The following is a 13,138-nucleotide window of genomic DNA, read 5'->3' on the forward strand; positions in this document are numbered from 1 at the left end:
AGCACAGAACCGGACTTTCAGATTCCTCACAGACGACGAGGCCGAGAACGCGCGTGTTCCCTGACCGTAGACGAGACGTGCCATCTCAGATTCTCATACGCCTCCTCTTCAGCCGAAAAAAAAACCCCACGCTGACCACATGACCCTAACCCAACCCCCCGGAACCGGACCCAGCACTCAGTAATGAGGCATTGAGACATGAGCCAGTGTGCCAAACAGCAAATTTATAGGAGCCAACACACCCAACGGATGACAAAACCCACACATCATCCAGAGAAAGAGACAGAGGAAGGAAGGAAGGGAGGGAGGGAGAGAACGTTCTGTTGCTTTATTAGTGTCTTTATGCATCTTTGCACTGATTTAGTGTCTTACGTCATCCTTTCTTGCTCTGTACACAGTAAAGTATATCGCACTGTGCATGTGTGTCAGTGATTCATTTTTTTTTCTATCAATACAAATTGTACAGCAATACAAGTTAAAACCCAACTGTGGCCAATTAACATCGAGGAACGGCCTCGGAAGATTCCGGCCCACTTTGCGCATCGGGAAAAGGTTCTGGGACGGCCGGACCAATCAGCAGCAGGGAAAGAGTGAGGTGGGCGGGTCAGGAGGAAAAAGGATGCAGCTCAATCTGTTCCCCCTCCCTCTCCTCCTCGTCCATCCTCCGGCCGTGCTTGCGGAAGTACTTGTATCTCTGGACGTACAGCTTCACCAGGTTGCTCACCTTGACGGGGTTGATCTCACCAGTGCGACTGTGGCAGATCTGAGGAAAAAGGGAGGAGATCAACACCGATACTGACTGCTACTACACTACTCATACACTATTCATACACTGCCACTGCACTACTCACACGACTCATATACTGCCCTTACACTACTCACACATTGCTCCTACACTACTCATACACTGCCACTGCACTACTCACACTACTCATATACTGCCCTTACACTACTTATACACTACTCACATGTTGCTCCTACACTACTCATACACTGCTACTACACTACTCATACAATACACATACACTACTCATACACTATTCATACAGTACTCATACGCTGCGCCTACACTACTCATACTGTACTCGTATACTGCTCCTACACTACTCATACACTATTTATACAGTACTCATACACTACTACACCGCTAGTGTAAAAGTACTGTAACGGTTCACGTGCAGTATGAGGGGTCTATCGCGGGCGTATCGCGCACAGTCTGCAGGAGTGCGGGAGCGCAGGGTCAGGGACTGTGCTAGGCTGTGCCCCCCACCTTGTGCACGGCCTTCCTCAGGATGTCCTTGTACTCGTCCTTGTTGATGTCTTTGCGCTGATAGTAAGGCTTGATGGCCAGCTTCACCTCCTCCACCGCTCTCTCCTGAGTGTGCAGCTTCTTCAGGTACTGAGGGCGGAGCAGAGAGGGTTTAACACAGCACATGAACACACACACACACACACGCACGCAGGTACATGCGTGTACACACACATAAATACACACACACAGCACATAAACGCACAGACGCACATGCGCGCGCACACACGCACACACACCACACTGTGCTCTCACTGGGCATGTGTTCCCAAAGCATCTCAGAATGGGAGTGCTGATCCAGGATCAGTCTGGCCTTTTGAGCTCAGTATGGATAAGGTCAGGATCCGGACAGGGGAAAACCTGATGCCAGATCAGCACTATTCTCAAACGCTTTGAGCCCCGGCCTCAGTTTCGACATCCCCTCGCGCGCAAACAGGCTTTTCCTTTTGTTCCAACGATCTTTAGCACACTCCTTACACCCCCTAGCTCTGCCTGGCCAGTCTAACTGGTATAACTTATAACCTGAAATACCTCTTATAACAGTGCCTTTTATGCGTAACAATATCTTTGCCTACTGGTTGGGAAACCGAATCAGGCTGTCACCTTTGTCTGTTCGAGGCCACGCCCACCCACTCGACAAGCGTCGGTATTGTGCGGCTTAATTCCGATAAGACCTTTGTCTGTTGACCGACATTTCCCAGAGATAAACAGCGGTGCTAACTTCGAGGAAATAAATCGCTGCTGGCCTTCTGCTCACTGCTCCCACTGCCATTAGTCGCTACCCTGTCAAGTTTTCTAATATATATATATATATATATATATATATATATATTTCAGCATGTCTTATAAACATAAAAAAAAGTATTTTGTTTCTATATGATATTACACGTGTGTTGTGCCTCCCCCCCAGTAGGAATGTGTGACGAATAGGCCTAGTAATAAAGAGGAAGGCTTTCTTGTGCAAATTGCCCATTCAAATCACTGGCGTGCAACGATAAACACAGGTACATTACCCGCATTGTCCTGCAATACTAATCCTGTCCGAACAGGGCTAAAGACTGCCCACCTATTGGCTGCAGTCAGTATAGGATTCTAAATCACGTCACTGACCTCCACAAAACTTTTCAGCCAAAGCTAAAGACTTACGGTAATATTGACCGTTTGACTTTTGTTGGAACAGTCAAGACGAGGAAAAAGACGGTCACAAATTCAGTCGGAGCCGTCTCAGTGTAATCTCACATTAATCGTGAGACGTGACGGGGGGTGCACGCGGACTGAAAATATTTTACGACTCTAACCGGCTGTACTTCCCACTCTAACCTGCTGTACTCAAGACTCTCAACCTGCTGTACTTTCCACTCTAACCTGCTGTACTCAAGACTCTCAACCTGCTGTGCTTAAGACTCTAAAATGCAGTATTGCGATCGTATGATTTGTTGCCGTTCAGTTCTTAAGTATAAAAGCTGATGAACTCACGGCCGGTTAGGAGGAGTGAGGAGTTAGCACTCAATGCATTTCAATGGACAACGATGGAAATTAATTCAAATAAAATACTTTTTCGTCGTTGGTCGTTGACCGATTTGCAAAATATTCCGAGATTAGCTGCGGACAGATGCACAAACCGAACGCACGATCCCCTCCAGGCTCTCCCCTGGCAGAGATAACAAACCGAAACAAAGCGAGACACACTCACGAGGCTGACCTGCGTGACGTGTTTTCTGCGTGACCCCCAGGCCTGCATTTGCATGCGATGTAAAGGCTGCAGCGAGAACACAAAAAAACGAAAAACAGCGACCCCTAACCTTCTCAGGGTCTTTGCTTTCACCGTCCCAACCGGTTTCGCTCGATCCTCCGGGTCCTCCTGACGACCCCGTCGGCACGGGGCCGGGCGGGGTCAGTGCCCAACCGCCGCCCGCCGATAGGCCGGCCTTGGCGGCGCCGCCGACCAATGGGAGCGAGCCGTGGAGGACGAACTGGGCAGGGGGAGGGGCCAGAGACGGAAGGGGCGGCACTTGCGAGGACGAGGCGGACGAGGAAGAGGACGCGGGCGGGTGCTGCTGAGACTGGCTCTGATTCGCCTGTGAGAGCATCTGAAATATCAGGTTAGAAATTTCTCAGGGACACAGGCTAACGTTGCTCATCACACGCACATTCACAGCGAGAAGAGCTGGAGCCTTGAAGCTGAGTGGCTAGCCAGGCTAGCGGAGGCTGACCTGACTGGTGGCTTGGATGAACTCGTGGGCTTTGGCTCGGCCTGCGACGTTGGCCTCCTCCATCTTAAACAGGAGCGCCGTCACTGCCGGGGGGGGGGGGTTAATGACATCACAGGCAAAATCATTTTACCGGTTTCCATTCCTTCCACAAGACACCGCCTTCTAACCGCCCCTCCCCCCTGCACTGCTCCAAGACAAGTTAACTCAGTCTAACCCCACGCCTCTGCGCTCCCTCAAATTCCCTCCATCCCCCGCCACAAGGAGGGGAAATAGCTTAATTACAGCTTGCGTTTCTTCCCTAACCCAACAAAAAAAAAAACAACAAACTGAATTAGATATCTTCTTCACTCAGGACGGCCATCTTGATGTGTGTGTGTAAACATACAGAGGCCGACCCCGCTTCCCACTGTTCTCCACTTTATTTGGGCGCCCCACCCAAATAGATTTGCCCCCGCCCAAAAAGATTTTTTGTATTCCATGGTATGTCAAACACAGAGTCTGCAGGTGTTCATAACACCGTGAGGTAATATGGTAGAGTCCAAACACAGAGAAGTTGTGTTGTTTTTGTTTTGTCCTTTTCTCCACTATTATTGCACCAATTCTAACCCTCACCACCCCCTCAAAAAACACACACACTTGAATAAATTCTACCTGAGGGAAACAGAGTGCAGCGAAGAGGGAAAGGGGCAGACAGAGTGACAGGGAGACAGAGGGAGGAAGACTGAGGTACTCACAGGCCAGCACGCCCCCAGCCGTGCAGTCCACCCCCGTCTGCAGGCTCCAGGGGAGGGGCGGGGCCGCCGGCGGGGGCGGGGGCGGCGGCTTGCCGGTGGACGACGAGACGGAGGAAGAGGAAGGGTCAGGGGCGGAGGGAGGCAGGGACTGTGAGAGGGAGGTGGGCATGGAGCAGGAGGGCGAGGAAGAGGAGGAGGGCGGGGAAGAGGGGGCCTCCTGCTCCTCGGGGGGGGTTTTCAGATCGGGGGCCGACGGGCAGGGTCCACCCGGCGGGGCCTGCGAAGGCGGGGGGCTGGCGGGGGCGCCGGAGGGGGGCGCGAGGGGGGCGCCCGGCGCTTGGGACGCGCGGTCGTCCGGGAGGAAGGGGGCCTCGGGCGTCCTGCAGCTGCTGTCGACGGTCTGGGAGTCGGGCGTGGACTGCCGCGTGTCCAGGGCGGGGGGCAGAGAGAGAAGGGGGGGCGTGAGGGGCGGGGACGAGGGCGCGGCATTGCTCGCCGACGAGGACGAGGGCGTGGAGGTGGGGAGGCAGGAGGGCGGGCTGCAGGACCTGGAGCCGACCGCCGTCCCCGCCTGGACCTCCAGCCCGGAGACGCCCCAGCCCCCGCCGCGACTTAGCTCCTCCCCCTCCTGTCCAGCCCCGCCCCGTCTCTTCTCCCTGCCCTCCCTTCCCTTCTTCCGCCTCTGCTTCGCCGCGGAGGAAGAGGAGGGCGACGAGGCGGAGGAGGAGGAGGCCGAGGTGGTGGAGCTAGGCCTAGCCTTCTTGGACTTGAGGACAGACAGCTGGGACGAAGAGGAGGAAGAAGAGGAAGAAGGGGGGGCCAGGGTGCCTCGCCTATGCATTTTGCCCGCGTCGCTGCCCCTCCCCGAAACGGCCACGGGCTCGGCGCAGGGTTTGAGGAAGGGCGACCGGCTCTCGTTGTCTCTGCGGAAAACGACCGCGATGGAGCCCCCAACAACCCCCCCGCCGCTTCCGCCGCCGCCCCCAGCCTGGATCCCACCGAGCGCGCCCAGCTTCCCCACCCCCCCGAGCACCCCCGTGGTGCTGCTCACGCCCTCCCGCACCAGGACCGACACCTTGGACTGCAGCTTCCTCTTCCTGCCGCCGCCGCCGACGCCGCCGGCGACCTTGCCGTACTTGGCCGACCGGCCTCCTTCCTTCTTCCCGCCTTTCTCCCTCTCCTTCCCCGCTTTCCGCCGCTTCTTGGCAGGCGAGGGAGCGGGCTGGGCGGGCGCGGGGGGGAGGGCGGAGGGGGAGGGCGGAGGGGAGAGGGAGGAAAGGTCCTTGCCGGGCTCGGCTCCGAAGGGGGGCTCCGACGGGCCGACCTTTTTCCCGCTCGGCCGGGACTTCTTCTTCTTGGCGCGCCTCCCGCTCTTGGGCTCGGGCTCGGGCTCGGGGCTGGGAGGAGGGGGCGGGGTCCGAGGCAAGGGGCGGGGCGGGGGGGAGTCCTCCAGGGAGGGGTAGTCAGAATCCAGGGCCTCGCCGTCCAGGGACAGCGCTTCGGCCGCCGGCTTCTCGGAGAAGCGGTCCGAGTCGTAGGACCGCGGCCTGGGCGGCGTCAGGGACAGGCTCGCTCGATCGCCCTCCTCCTGGTCCTCCTCCTCCTCCTGCCCCTGCTCCTCCGTGCACTGCCTCCTCTTCCGCTTCTTCTTGCGGGGCTTGTCGCGGCTTCTCTGGGGACTGCGGCGGGCGGGGCTCGGCGGCGGGGGGGGGGACCCCGGGACGGTGGTGGTGGTGGTCGTGGTGACCGTTATGGTGCGCTTGATGGCGTACAGGTCCGAGCCGTTGAGGTCCTGGATGGAGGGGGGCACCACGGGGCGCCCGTCCCTCCTCCGCCTGTCCCTCTCTCGGTCCCGGTCCCGGTCCCGGTCCCGCTCCCGGCTGCTCGGGTTGCTCCTCCCCTCCCTCCTCGCGCCGCCGCTCCCCCTCTCCCCGCTGTGCGACTCCCCGTTCAGCCCCCTCCTCTCCCGCTCTCTCTTTCTCCTGCTCTTCCTGCCATCCCCACCTCCTTCTCTTTCCCTGTCGCCTCTCCCCCTCTCCCGGTCCCTCTCCCTCTCCCGGTCGCGGTCCTGGTCTCTCTCCCGGTCCTGGTCCTCGGAGGGGTCGGACCAGGACGGCTGTCCGTGCCGCTCCTGGAGGGAGGAGGCGCACGACTGAGAGTGCGAGGGCGAGGGACTCCGCCTCCTCTTCTGGCTGCTGCTCCTCTTCCTCCTCCTCCTGTCCTCTTTCTCCACCCCCTCCTTCTGTCTTCCCGGCCCATCCTTCCCTTTATCCCTTCTTTTCCTCTCCTGGCTGCCGCCCTCCTTCCCTCGCCTCCTCTCCGCCTTCTCCTCTCCTCGCTCCTCCTTTCGCTTGCGCCTCTCCCTCTCCTTGGAGCTCCCGGACGACCTCCTGCCGCCGCGCTCCTCCGAAGGGGCGGGGAGGCGAGGGAGGCGCGAGGGGGCGGGAGGGAGCGGCAGAGGAAGAGGAGGAGGGGAGAGGGAAGAGGAAGGGCAGGACCTGTATCGTTCCCTCCGCCTGCTGAGCAGCTTGGCCCTCAGATCGCCCGGGCCGGACGTGGCGGACCCTCTGCCCGCACCCCCACCCGCACCCGCACCCGCCTGCCAGTCGCCCTCCGCCCGCACCGACACAAACTCGTCCCCGTCCAGGACCCGCAGGATCCTCTCCACTTTTGGGCCGGGCAGGAGGAAGGGCTCGTCCCCGCCCGTCCCTCCCCTCTTCCTCCTCTTCTCCCTCTCTCTCTCTCGCTGCCTCTCCTTCTCGCCCGCCCCCACGATTTCGCCCTCCTCGATTTCCGAGTCGCCCGAGTCCTTGGCCTCCTTCCGGCGCCGCCTCCCCCCCCCCGCCGCCCCTCGCTTCCCGCCCTTCCTCTTCGCCTCCCTCGCCCTCTCCCTCGTCTCCTTGCGCCTTGGAGGCGGGGAGGGGGCGCGGGCGGAGGCGGGTGGGCGGGCGGAGTCTGGAGGAGGCGTGTCTTTCCCCTCTAAGTCCCGCCCGTCCTCTTCCCCGGTCTCGGCCCCCCCGGGGGTGGGCTGCGGCTCCCGGCTCTCGTCCTCCGGGCTGCTCCCTCCCTCGCTCTCCATCCCTCGCTCCCTCATCGCCCCCGAGTCCGGGGAGCCCGTGGGGTCGAAAGGGTCGTACTTCTCCCCCTCTTCCCCCGCGTCACCATCCCGCTCCTCCTCCTCCTCCTCCTCTTCCTCTGCCGGCAGGTGGAAAGGGTCGTACGCGCCCCCGCTCTCCCGCTCGCCCTCGGAGGCGGAGGAGGCGCGGACAGGGGGGTCGGCGGAGGGAGAGAGCGGGAGGGACGGGGGGCGCAGGGCGGTCGAGGTGGAGGACACGGGGTCCCCGGCGCCGTTGGCGACGGCTCCGCCCCCGACCCGGTCGTCGCGGCAACCGGGGGAAGAGGACGAGGGGGAGGACCCCGGGGACGAGGGCGGGGTCGACGGGGACGAGGGCAGGGGCGTCCTGTTGGGCGCGTCCACCACACCGGCCGCGGAGGTGGGGGCTGCGCTCCTTTTTAAAAGCAGGGTCGTGGAAGCGTCGCGGGGCTGGAAAGGGAGGGAGGCAGGAGGCCGGCAGGGAGACTGGCAGGGAGGGCGGCAGGTGTCCACCAGGTGTCCCTTCAGTCTGGGTCTCCACGAGAGGGAGGGATGGTTCAGCAGCGAGGGCAGCCGATGGGTGAAGGCACCTGGCCAATAAACGGAACAGATTAATACTCACCCAACATTGGGTGAGTATTGAATGTTTTTTTTACAATTTGGCCTTCTGATCTGACATTGGACTACAATTCCCAGCCTGTACAGGGTGAATTACCTGACTTCCTGGCTGGCACACCAGGTGCGACGGAGGACAGGACGGTGAAGGCAGGTCCACCCTCCAGTCTAACTTCGGCAGTCAGCTCCACGTCGAAATCCACACTGGAAACAGGGAGAGCCAATAGAAACACGGGGGAGGGAGAGGACACGTTACCGCGACCGCTACCGCAACCTTTTACTAATTAACCACAGAGGAAGTTGCGTCTGTAATCATTCCGCAACAGTCCCTCCCCGTTATCCATCCATGTAAACAAGGTGAACAGAGGTCATACGAAGACAATGGATTTGTTAAATAAAAGTCTAAATTACAGAGGCCCAAAGGCATTCTGGGAACGGTGGCTGGTTAGGGTTAGGGTACTCTGCTGAGCTGATTAGCAGCTGGTCATCCCGGGGGGGGGGGCTATACCCTTCTATACCCTGCAGGGCCCAGGGAGCTAGCAGACACCTCTCAGGCTTAAAACACATGGACTGCACTTAGCGTCGTATTGTGCAGGGCAATACGAGTTGGAAGGTGTGATTAATAGTGTAATCATTAAAGAGGCCCTCTGTGGGTAAAGATTTTAGATCTACCAAGCAGTTCTGACACAGCTCTTCAGCACTTCACCTCATGTCAGAGAATTTTTCCGTCTTTGCTTTTTAAAGGAAAGTATGTGTGAGATGAGAAATCTGACCGCAATACAAACTCCACGGGTCCGTTGCACAATTCATTTTCACAGCATCCATTGTTAGAGAATGTTAGAATACAATTCATTCGTTCAACTAGTCACTCAATAAAATGCATGAATATATGAATTAAAAGCCATTCGCAATATTAGGAGCAAAAAAACTTTACAAACAATTACATTAAAAACTAATAAATCCTGTCAACTTGAGAAACACATACTTTCTGTGTGAACTGTTGAATTGCAGAATATAAATATCATCTTCTGGTTTTAAGTTAACTTGCTTAAATTTACCAGAAGCGAACCTGAGACGTAAAAAACCATCTCAAAACAGGGTAGGCGCAGTACAACAGTGTTTGTGCACTTTTGTTTATACCTGCATTTGGAAACTGATATCACTGTTGCAGCAATCGCGCACTCACCGCCTGCTCGTCTGCACACCGTACAAGTCAAGACACTGATGGGGAGCGCGCGGAACCGGGGAAGGAGGGCCGAGTACAACAGGTGGCCGCCAACCCTGGCAGAGTAGGCATTAGCCTCATGCTGCAACGTAACAGGCAGAGTGCTTCTAATGCAGGTATCTGACCGGAGGAAGCAGAACTGGCGAAGAATTAGGCATAAAACAGAGGCTGTACCGCATTTAGAGCAGCTCTGACACAGCTCACTAGCCGCTGCGAGCTCGAACTTCTAGCTGGCGAACCTCGACTCGCCTCCTCTCGCTCTCCCTCTCCTCCCCCTCTTCCTCTCTTTGACGTTTTCCTTTCTGAAGTGAATTGGAGCAGGATGAAGCAAAACAGGAAGGATAAACCAAATATGTGCAGGATTATAAAGCGTGCACATTGGGAACAGCTACATATGTAAAACGAAACTGGCGAAAATTATATACAAGTACGTACATTCTGTAATGACACTGAGCACCAGGGGACCAGCACTCCATCACAGATGTCCAAAGGGAGAAATGCACTGTGGTATCATATATCCGTATCATTCAGACAAACGCACCTTTGATCTAGGGCGGCCAGAATCGACTTGGTCAAATTCGTCCTCCTCTGGCATCTAGGGACGAGAAAACCAATTTAATCGATCTAACATGCTGTAGTTCATCATCCACAGCCCTGCTGCTAAGGAATCGCCGATGAGGAAATCAAAGTGCGCCATACTAGCTAACGTTAGCTATGATGTTACTTTTTAACACCAAAGGAAGCCCATTAGCGGATCAGTGCTGGAGACATGTTATTGGTGACGAAAAATAAATCCATGTCCTGGTGAATTGGTCTGTTTGCCCAGCGGTCAGTTTTCATGCCAAAGAGATATAACTAACTCAACCCGCCAATCATTTCCCCCATCGAAGTGGGGAATACAGTTAGCTACCCGGCACATACGCGTCTGACAAGACCCCCAGCAAAAATAAACACCTAGACCTTTGGCTAGTTAGTATGCAAGCTAGCTAACAATTGGCTGTAGAGAATCGTGCATATAACGTTACATTCTGCTCGTAACTGGGAAGCTGCATAGCTAGCCATATGGCTAACACAACCTACATACGAGCCAGGTTATTATTTAAAACGAATTATGTGAAGTGGCAAGCTTGCAATTAAACAACCAGCTATCAGCATCACCAGCTAGCTAGCTAGAGAAAGCAAACATTGCATACTTACTATGTACCTCGCGATGTGGGCTGGAGGCTGCCGGGACTTTTGTAATAACTACAATTTTACGTATTTTCTCTTATCGCATATTTACAGGCATTAGTAAAATATACCTAATTAAAATTGCTAAATTAAAGCTTTAAAAATGTATTGTGCAAGAACAACGTTACAGGCCTTTTACGATCGCGGCCGCCATTTTACTTTCTTCACTGAACACAAACTGTCCAGCAAGGTTTGACGGGAAATGATGTTTTTAAGCCAAATTGCTCTGACTTGAGTACTGTGGACAGTGAGTATAATGTGAGTATAGTGCTCATGGCCACTATAATTGGCCTATAGCAGTTTAACTCAACCGTTTATTGATTATTAACAGAGTGCCAAGACGTCCCGTTTTCCCGGGGCATCCCTGTATTTTAGCCTCTTTTGCGTCTCTCTTAAAATGAGAAAATATATTCTCGAATTTTGTGACTGTAATTGTCATTATTGCAAGTTGTCATTGCATGTACACGGTCCTTCAGGGAATCTTATCCCTAATGTGCTCAACTGTGTGAAATTACTTACTGAAATTATATTTAAATAAAACTCGAAATGGCAAAACAGTTGCGTTTAAACAGAGCCAATTACGTGCGCATTTGGAATCATGTGAAACTATAAATCCTATGTGTGTTCAAATGGAATATAGACAATGATTATTCTTGATTAGTTTTCAAGTGTTTTATATAACAGTATTCAACGCAGGGCCTGATTTTGCGGATTAGACACACACACTGCAGTTTAATTCATATTGCGAATAGTGCAGTCAGTTTAAATATTTTATTTGCGGTAGCAGTGGCTATTTAGAAGTCAAAGAATACGCAGATAATTGCAAAGAGTTTTCGTCTGCTTTTATTTCCAGGTAAATAAACAAATAAACAAGTTGTAATCAAAATGACCAGTACTGCTGAAATAATTAATCAAGTAGTGCTTTAAAAATGATCATTAATGACATTTAGCTGATATTAAACTGTTTTCCTGCACCCAACCTGCCCTATCCCCTCTCTCACCCTATCCTGTCCTCTGTTTTTCCCACACAGAATTTTTTCCTCCAAATTGACTCATCCACTCTTCCCCTTACAAATTCCTTGCTGCTCCACTTCCTCTTTTTCTCAGCTTCACCTCTGATCTCTTCACAACTTCCTGTCTTTTATTTTCCCACTCATTTCCCTCCCACCAGTCCCTTGACCCACAGTTGCACCCCTCCGCTCTTATATGTTGCAGTAGTTCTCCAGGTCGTAGTAATTGCAGTAGAAATGGCAGCACTGCTCCACAATCCCTCTCTTGGCCATTCCATTGCGGCTTGCTCGCCCCTCTTCTACACTCTCAAGGATCATTCTGGCCTCCCGCAGCAAGGAGGCGCTGTCTCTCATCATGATTCCTGTCGGAAGAAGAGATTATACAGTGTTTAGGACCTTCTGCAGAAGGTGTATCCAATTGGAGAAAAGGGTAGTTGTGTACGATGTTCCCACAGACTAAGGGGTGCACTCAGTGTAAAGACCACATGCCCCCGCGTAACTTGGCGGGGGCATACCTGCCATCCCAATTATAACACTGCAAAATTACTGTTACCATGGAATCATGCATTTTTCTAAAAATGCCATTTTCAATATCCCCGACCACCTCACCTCTTTGCTTCACATTTTGCTTGTTGTGCTCAAGGGTGTGTCCTCTACAGAGGTGTGGGTGGGGTTGAGGACCAAGGAGGTGTAAGTGGGGTTTACAATCACAAAGTCTACTAGGGCCGCAAAATCTTACATAGTATACCTTTAAGCTGGGATTTTTAGCAGGGGAAACATTCATTCTGAACTATGAAAAGATTTTGCATATATTAAACAGGGGAAAAACGTCACATCCTTAACTCATTGTTGAGAACAAAACACTACTTATTTTGCAATGGCATTTACTTTTTCTTATTTTTAAGTGCAGAAAGTTGTAGAGTGCTAATATATTTGAAGAATACATTGTTATGCACTCACGACGCATGAATTGCCTATTACTGAAGGGGCAAATTTTTTGCAACGTGTTTACTTACGTATATTTTCCTCTCGCACTCTTCTCCCGGGATGGTAGAAGAGCCCTTTCTCCCCACAGACAAACAGCAGCGCTTCTACGAGCTGGATGCCACACAGCCGGCGATTTCCAAAAGCGCCACACGAGGGCGCCACGCACAGCAGGCACATTGCGAGGAGGCCGAGATGGACGAAGCGCATCCTGCAGAGGCCGGCAGAGAGAGCAGGAGCAGGGACGAAAGTTGACTTCCTTACACCCGAGAACAAGCGCGAGAGCTTTCCGCCATTAATTAATGAATTAACTGAAGTTCTGAGCGAGATAAATCATTGGAGCATAATGGTATTAAGGTGAGAGGCAGCTCCAGTGTGAGAAAATGGCCCGAATAAAGAGAAATACGGGGATTCGGATGCAGAACTTACGTAAATGTTTCGTTGGGGTCCTCCGGTCAAAACCTGCGCTCCCAGGTTATCTGCTGCCTGCCTGCCAGAGAGATGGAGTGGAATCCCCTATTGATATATAAACCCAAAACAGGGCCCCACCTCCTCCCGCTCCCTCAGCATAGTTCTAATGCAGTGACTAGCCTGTTGGGGGTCTGCCCTGATGGACACTGCATTTACTCTCTCTCCGCTCTGTTAATCACCCTTTCAGAGCCCCTGTAATTACCTGACCCCCTCCACCACCAGCACCATTGTTCTGATCCTCAGCCAATGCACT

The 13,138-nt window shown here is 53.9% G+C and overlaps 2 protein-coding genes and 1 long non-coding RNA gene across 3 annotated transcripts; all 3 read right to left on the reverse strand.

Annotated features, from left to right (window-relative positions):
* Positions 1-204: 204 nt before the first annotated feature.
* On the reverse strand, positions 205-9,053 carry scaf1 (SR-related CTD-associated factor 1). Its single transcript, XM_064316260.1, has 7 exons — positions 9,035-9,053; positions 8,066-8,245; positions 4,257-7,940; positions 3,523-3,605; positions 3,112-3,399; positions 1,271-1,399; positions 205-763 (listed from the first exon to the last, which is right to left on the reverse strand). Exons 1-7 carry the CDS (start codon positions 9,051-9,053, stop codon positions 605-607), a joined length of 4,542 nt encoding a protein of 1,513 aa, XP_064172330.1. The 3' UTR covers positions 205-604.
* A 381-nt stretch (positions 9,054-9,434) lies between these two features.
* LOC135243299 (uncharacterized) lies at positions 9,435-10,616 on the reverse strand. The gene is made up of 3 exons (XR_010326598.1): positions 10,388-10,616; positions 9,732-9,785; positions 9,435-9,492 (listed from the first exon to the last, which is right to left on the reverse strand). It is a non-coding gene; the product is annotated as an uncharacterized LOC135243299 (long non-coding RNA).
* Positions 10,617-11,261: 645 nt separating this feature from the next.
* On the reverse strand, positions 11,262-12,890 carry LOC135243027 (insulin). Its single transcript, XM_064314456.1, has 2 exons — positions 12,447-12,890; positions 11,262-11,792 (listed from the first exon to the last, which is right to left on the reverse strand). Exons 1-2 carry the CDS (start codon positions 12,622-12,624, stop codon positions 11,623-11,625), a joined length of 348 nt encoding a protein of 115 aa, XP_064170526.1. The 5' UTR covers positions 12,625-12,890; the 3' UTR covers positions 11,262-11,622.
* Between the last annotated feature and the right edge of the window lie 248 nt (positions 12,891-13,138).

This window comes from Anguilla rostrata, chromosome 17 (assembly GCF_018555375.3).
Source record: "Anguilla rostrata isolate EN2019 chromosome 17, ASM1855537v3, whole genome shotgun sequence".
NCBI lineage: Eukaryota > Metazoa > Chordata > Actinopteri > Anguilliformes > Anguillidae > Anguilla > Anguilla rostrata.

Coding starts and splice junctions, on each gene's coding strand:
- scaf1 (XM_064316260.1), bottom strand. Junction 7,941..8,065: donor TGTGCCAGCCAGGAAGTCAG/GTAATTCACCCT, acceptor TTTATTGGCCAG/GTGCCTTCACCCATCGGCTG. Junction 1,400..3,111: donor AAAGCAAAGACCCTGAGAAG/GTTAGGGGTCGC, acceptor CTCCGCCCTCAG/TACCTGAAGAAGCTGCACAC.
- LOC135243027 (XM_064314456.1), bottom strand. CDS start 12,624: ATGCGCTTCGTCCATCTCGGCCTCCTCGCAATGTGCCTGCTGTGCGTG. Junction 11,793..12,446: donor AGTGCGAGAGGAAAATATAC/GTAAGTAAACAC, acceptor TTCTTCCGACAG/GAATCATGATGAGAGACAGC.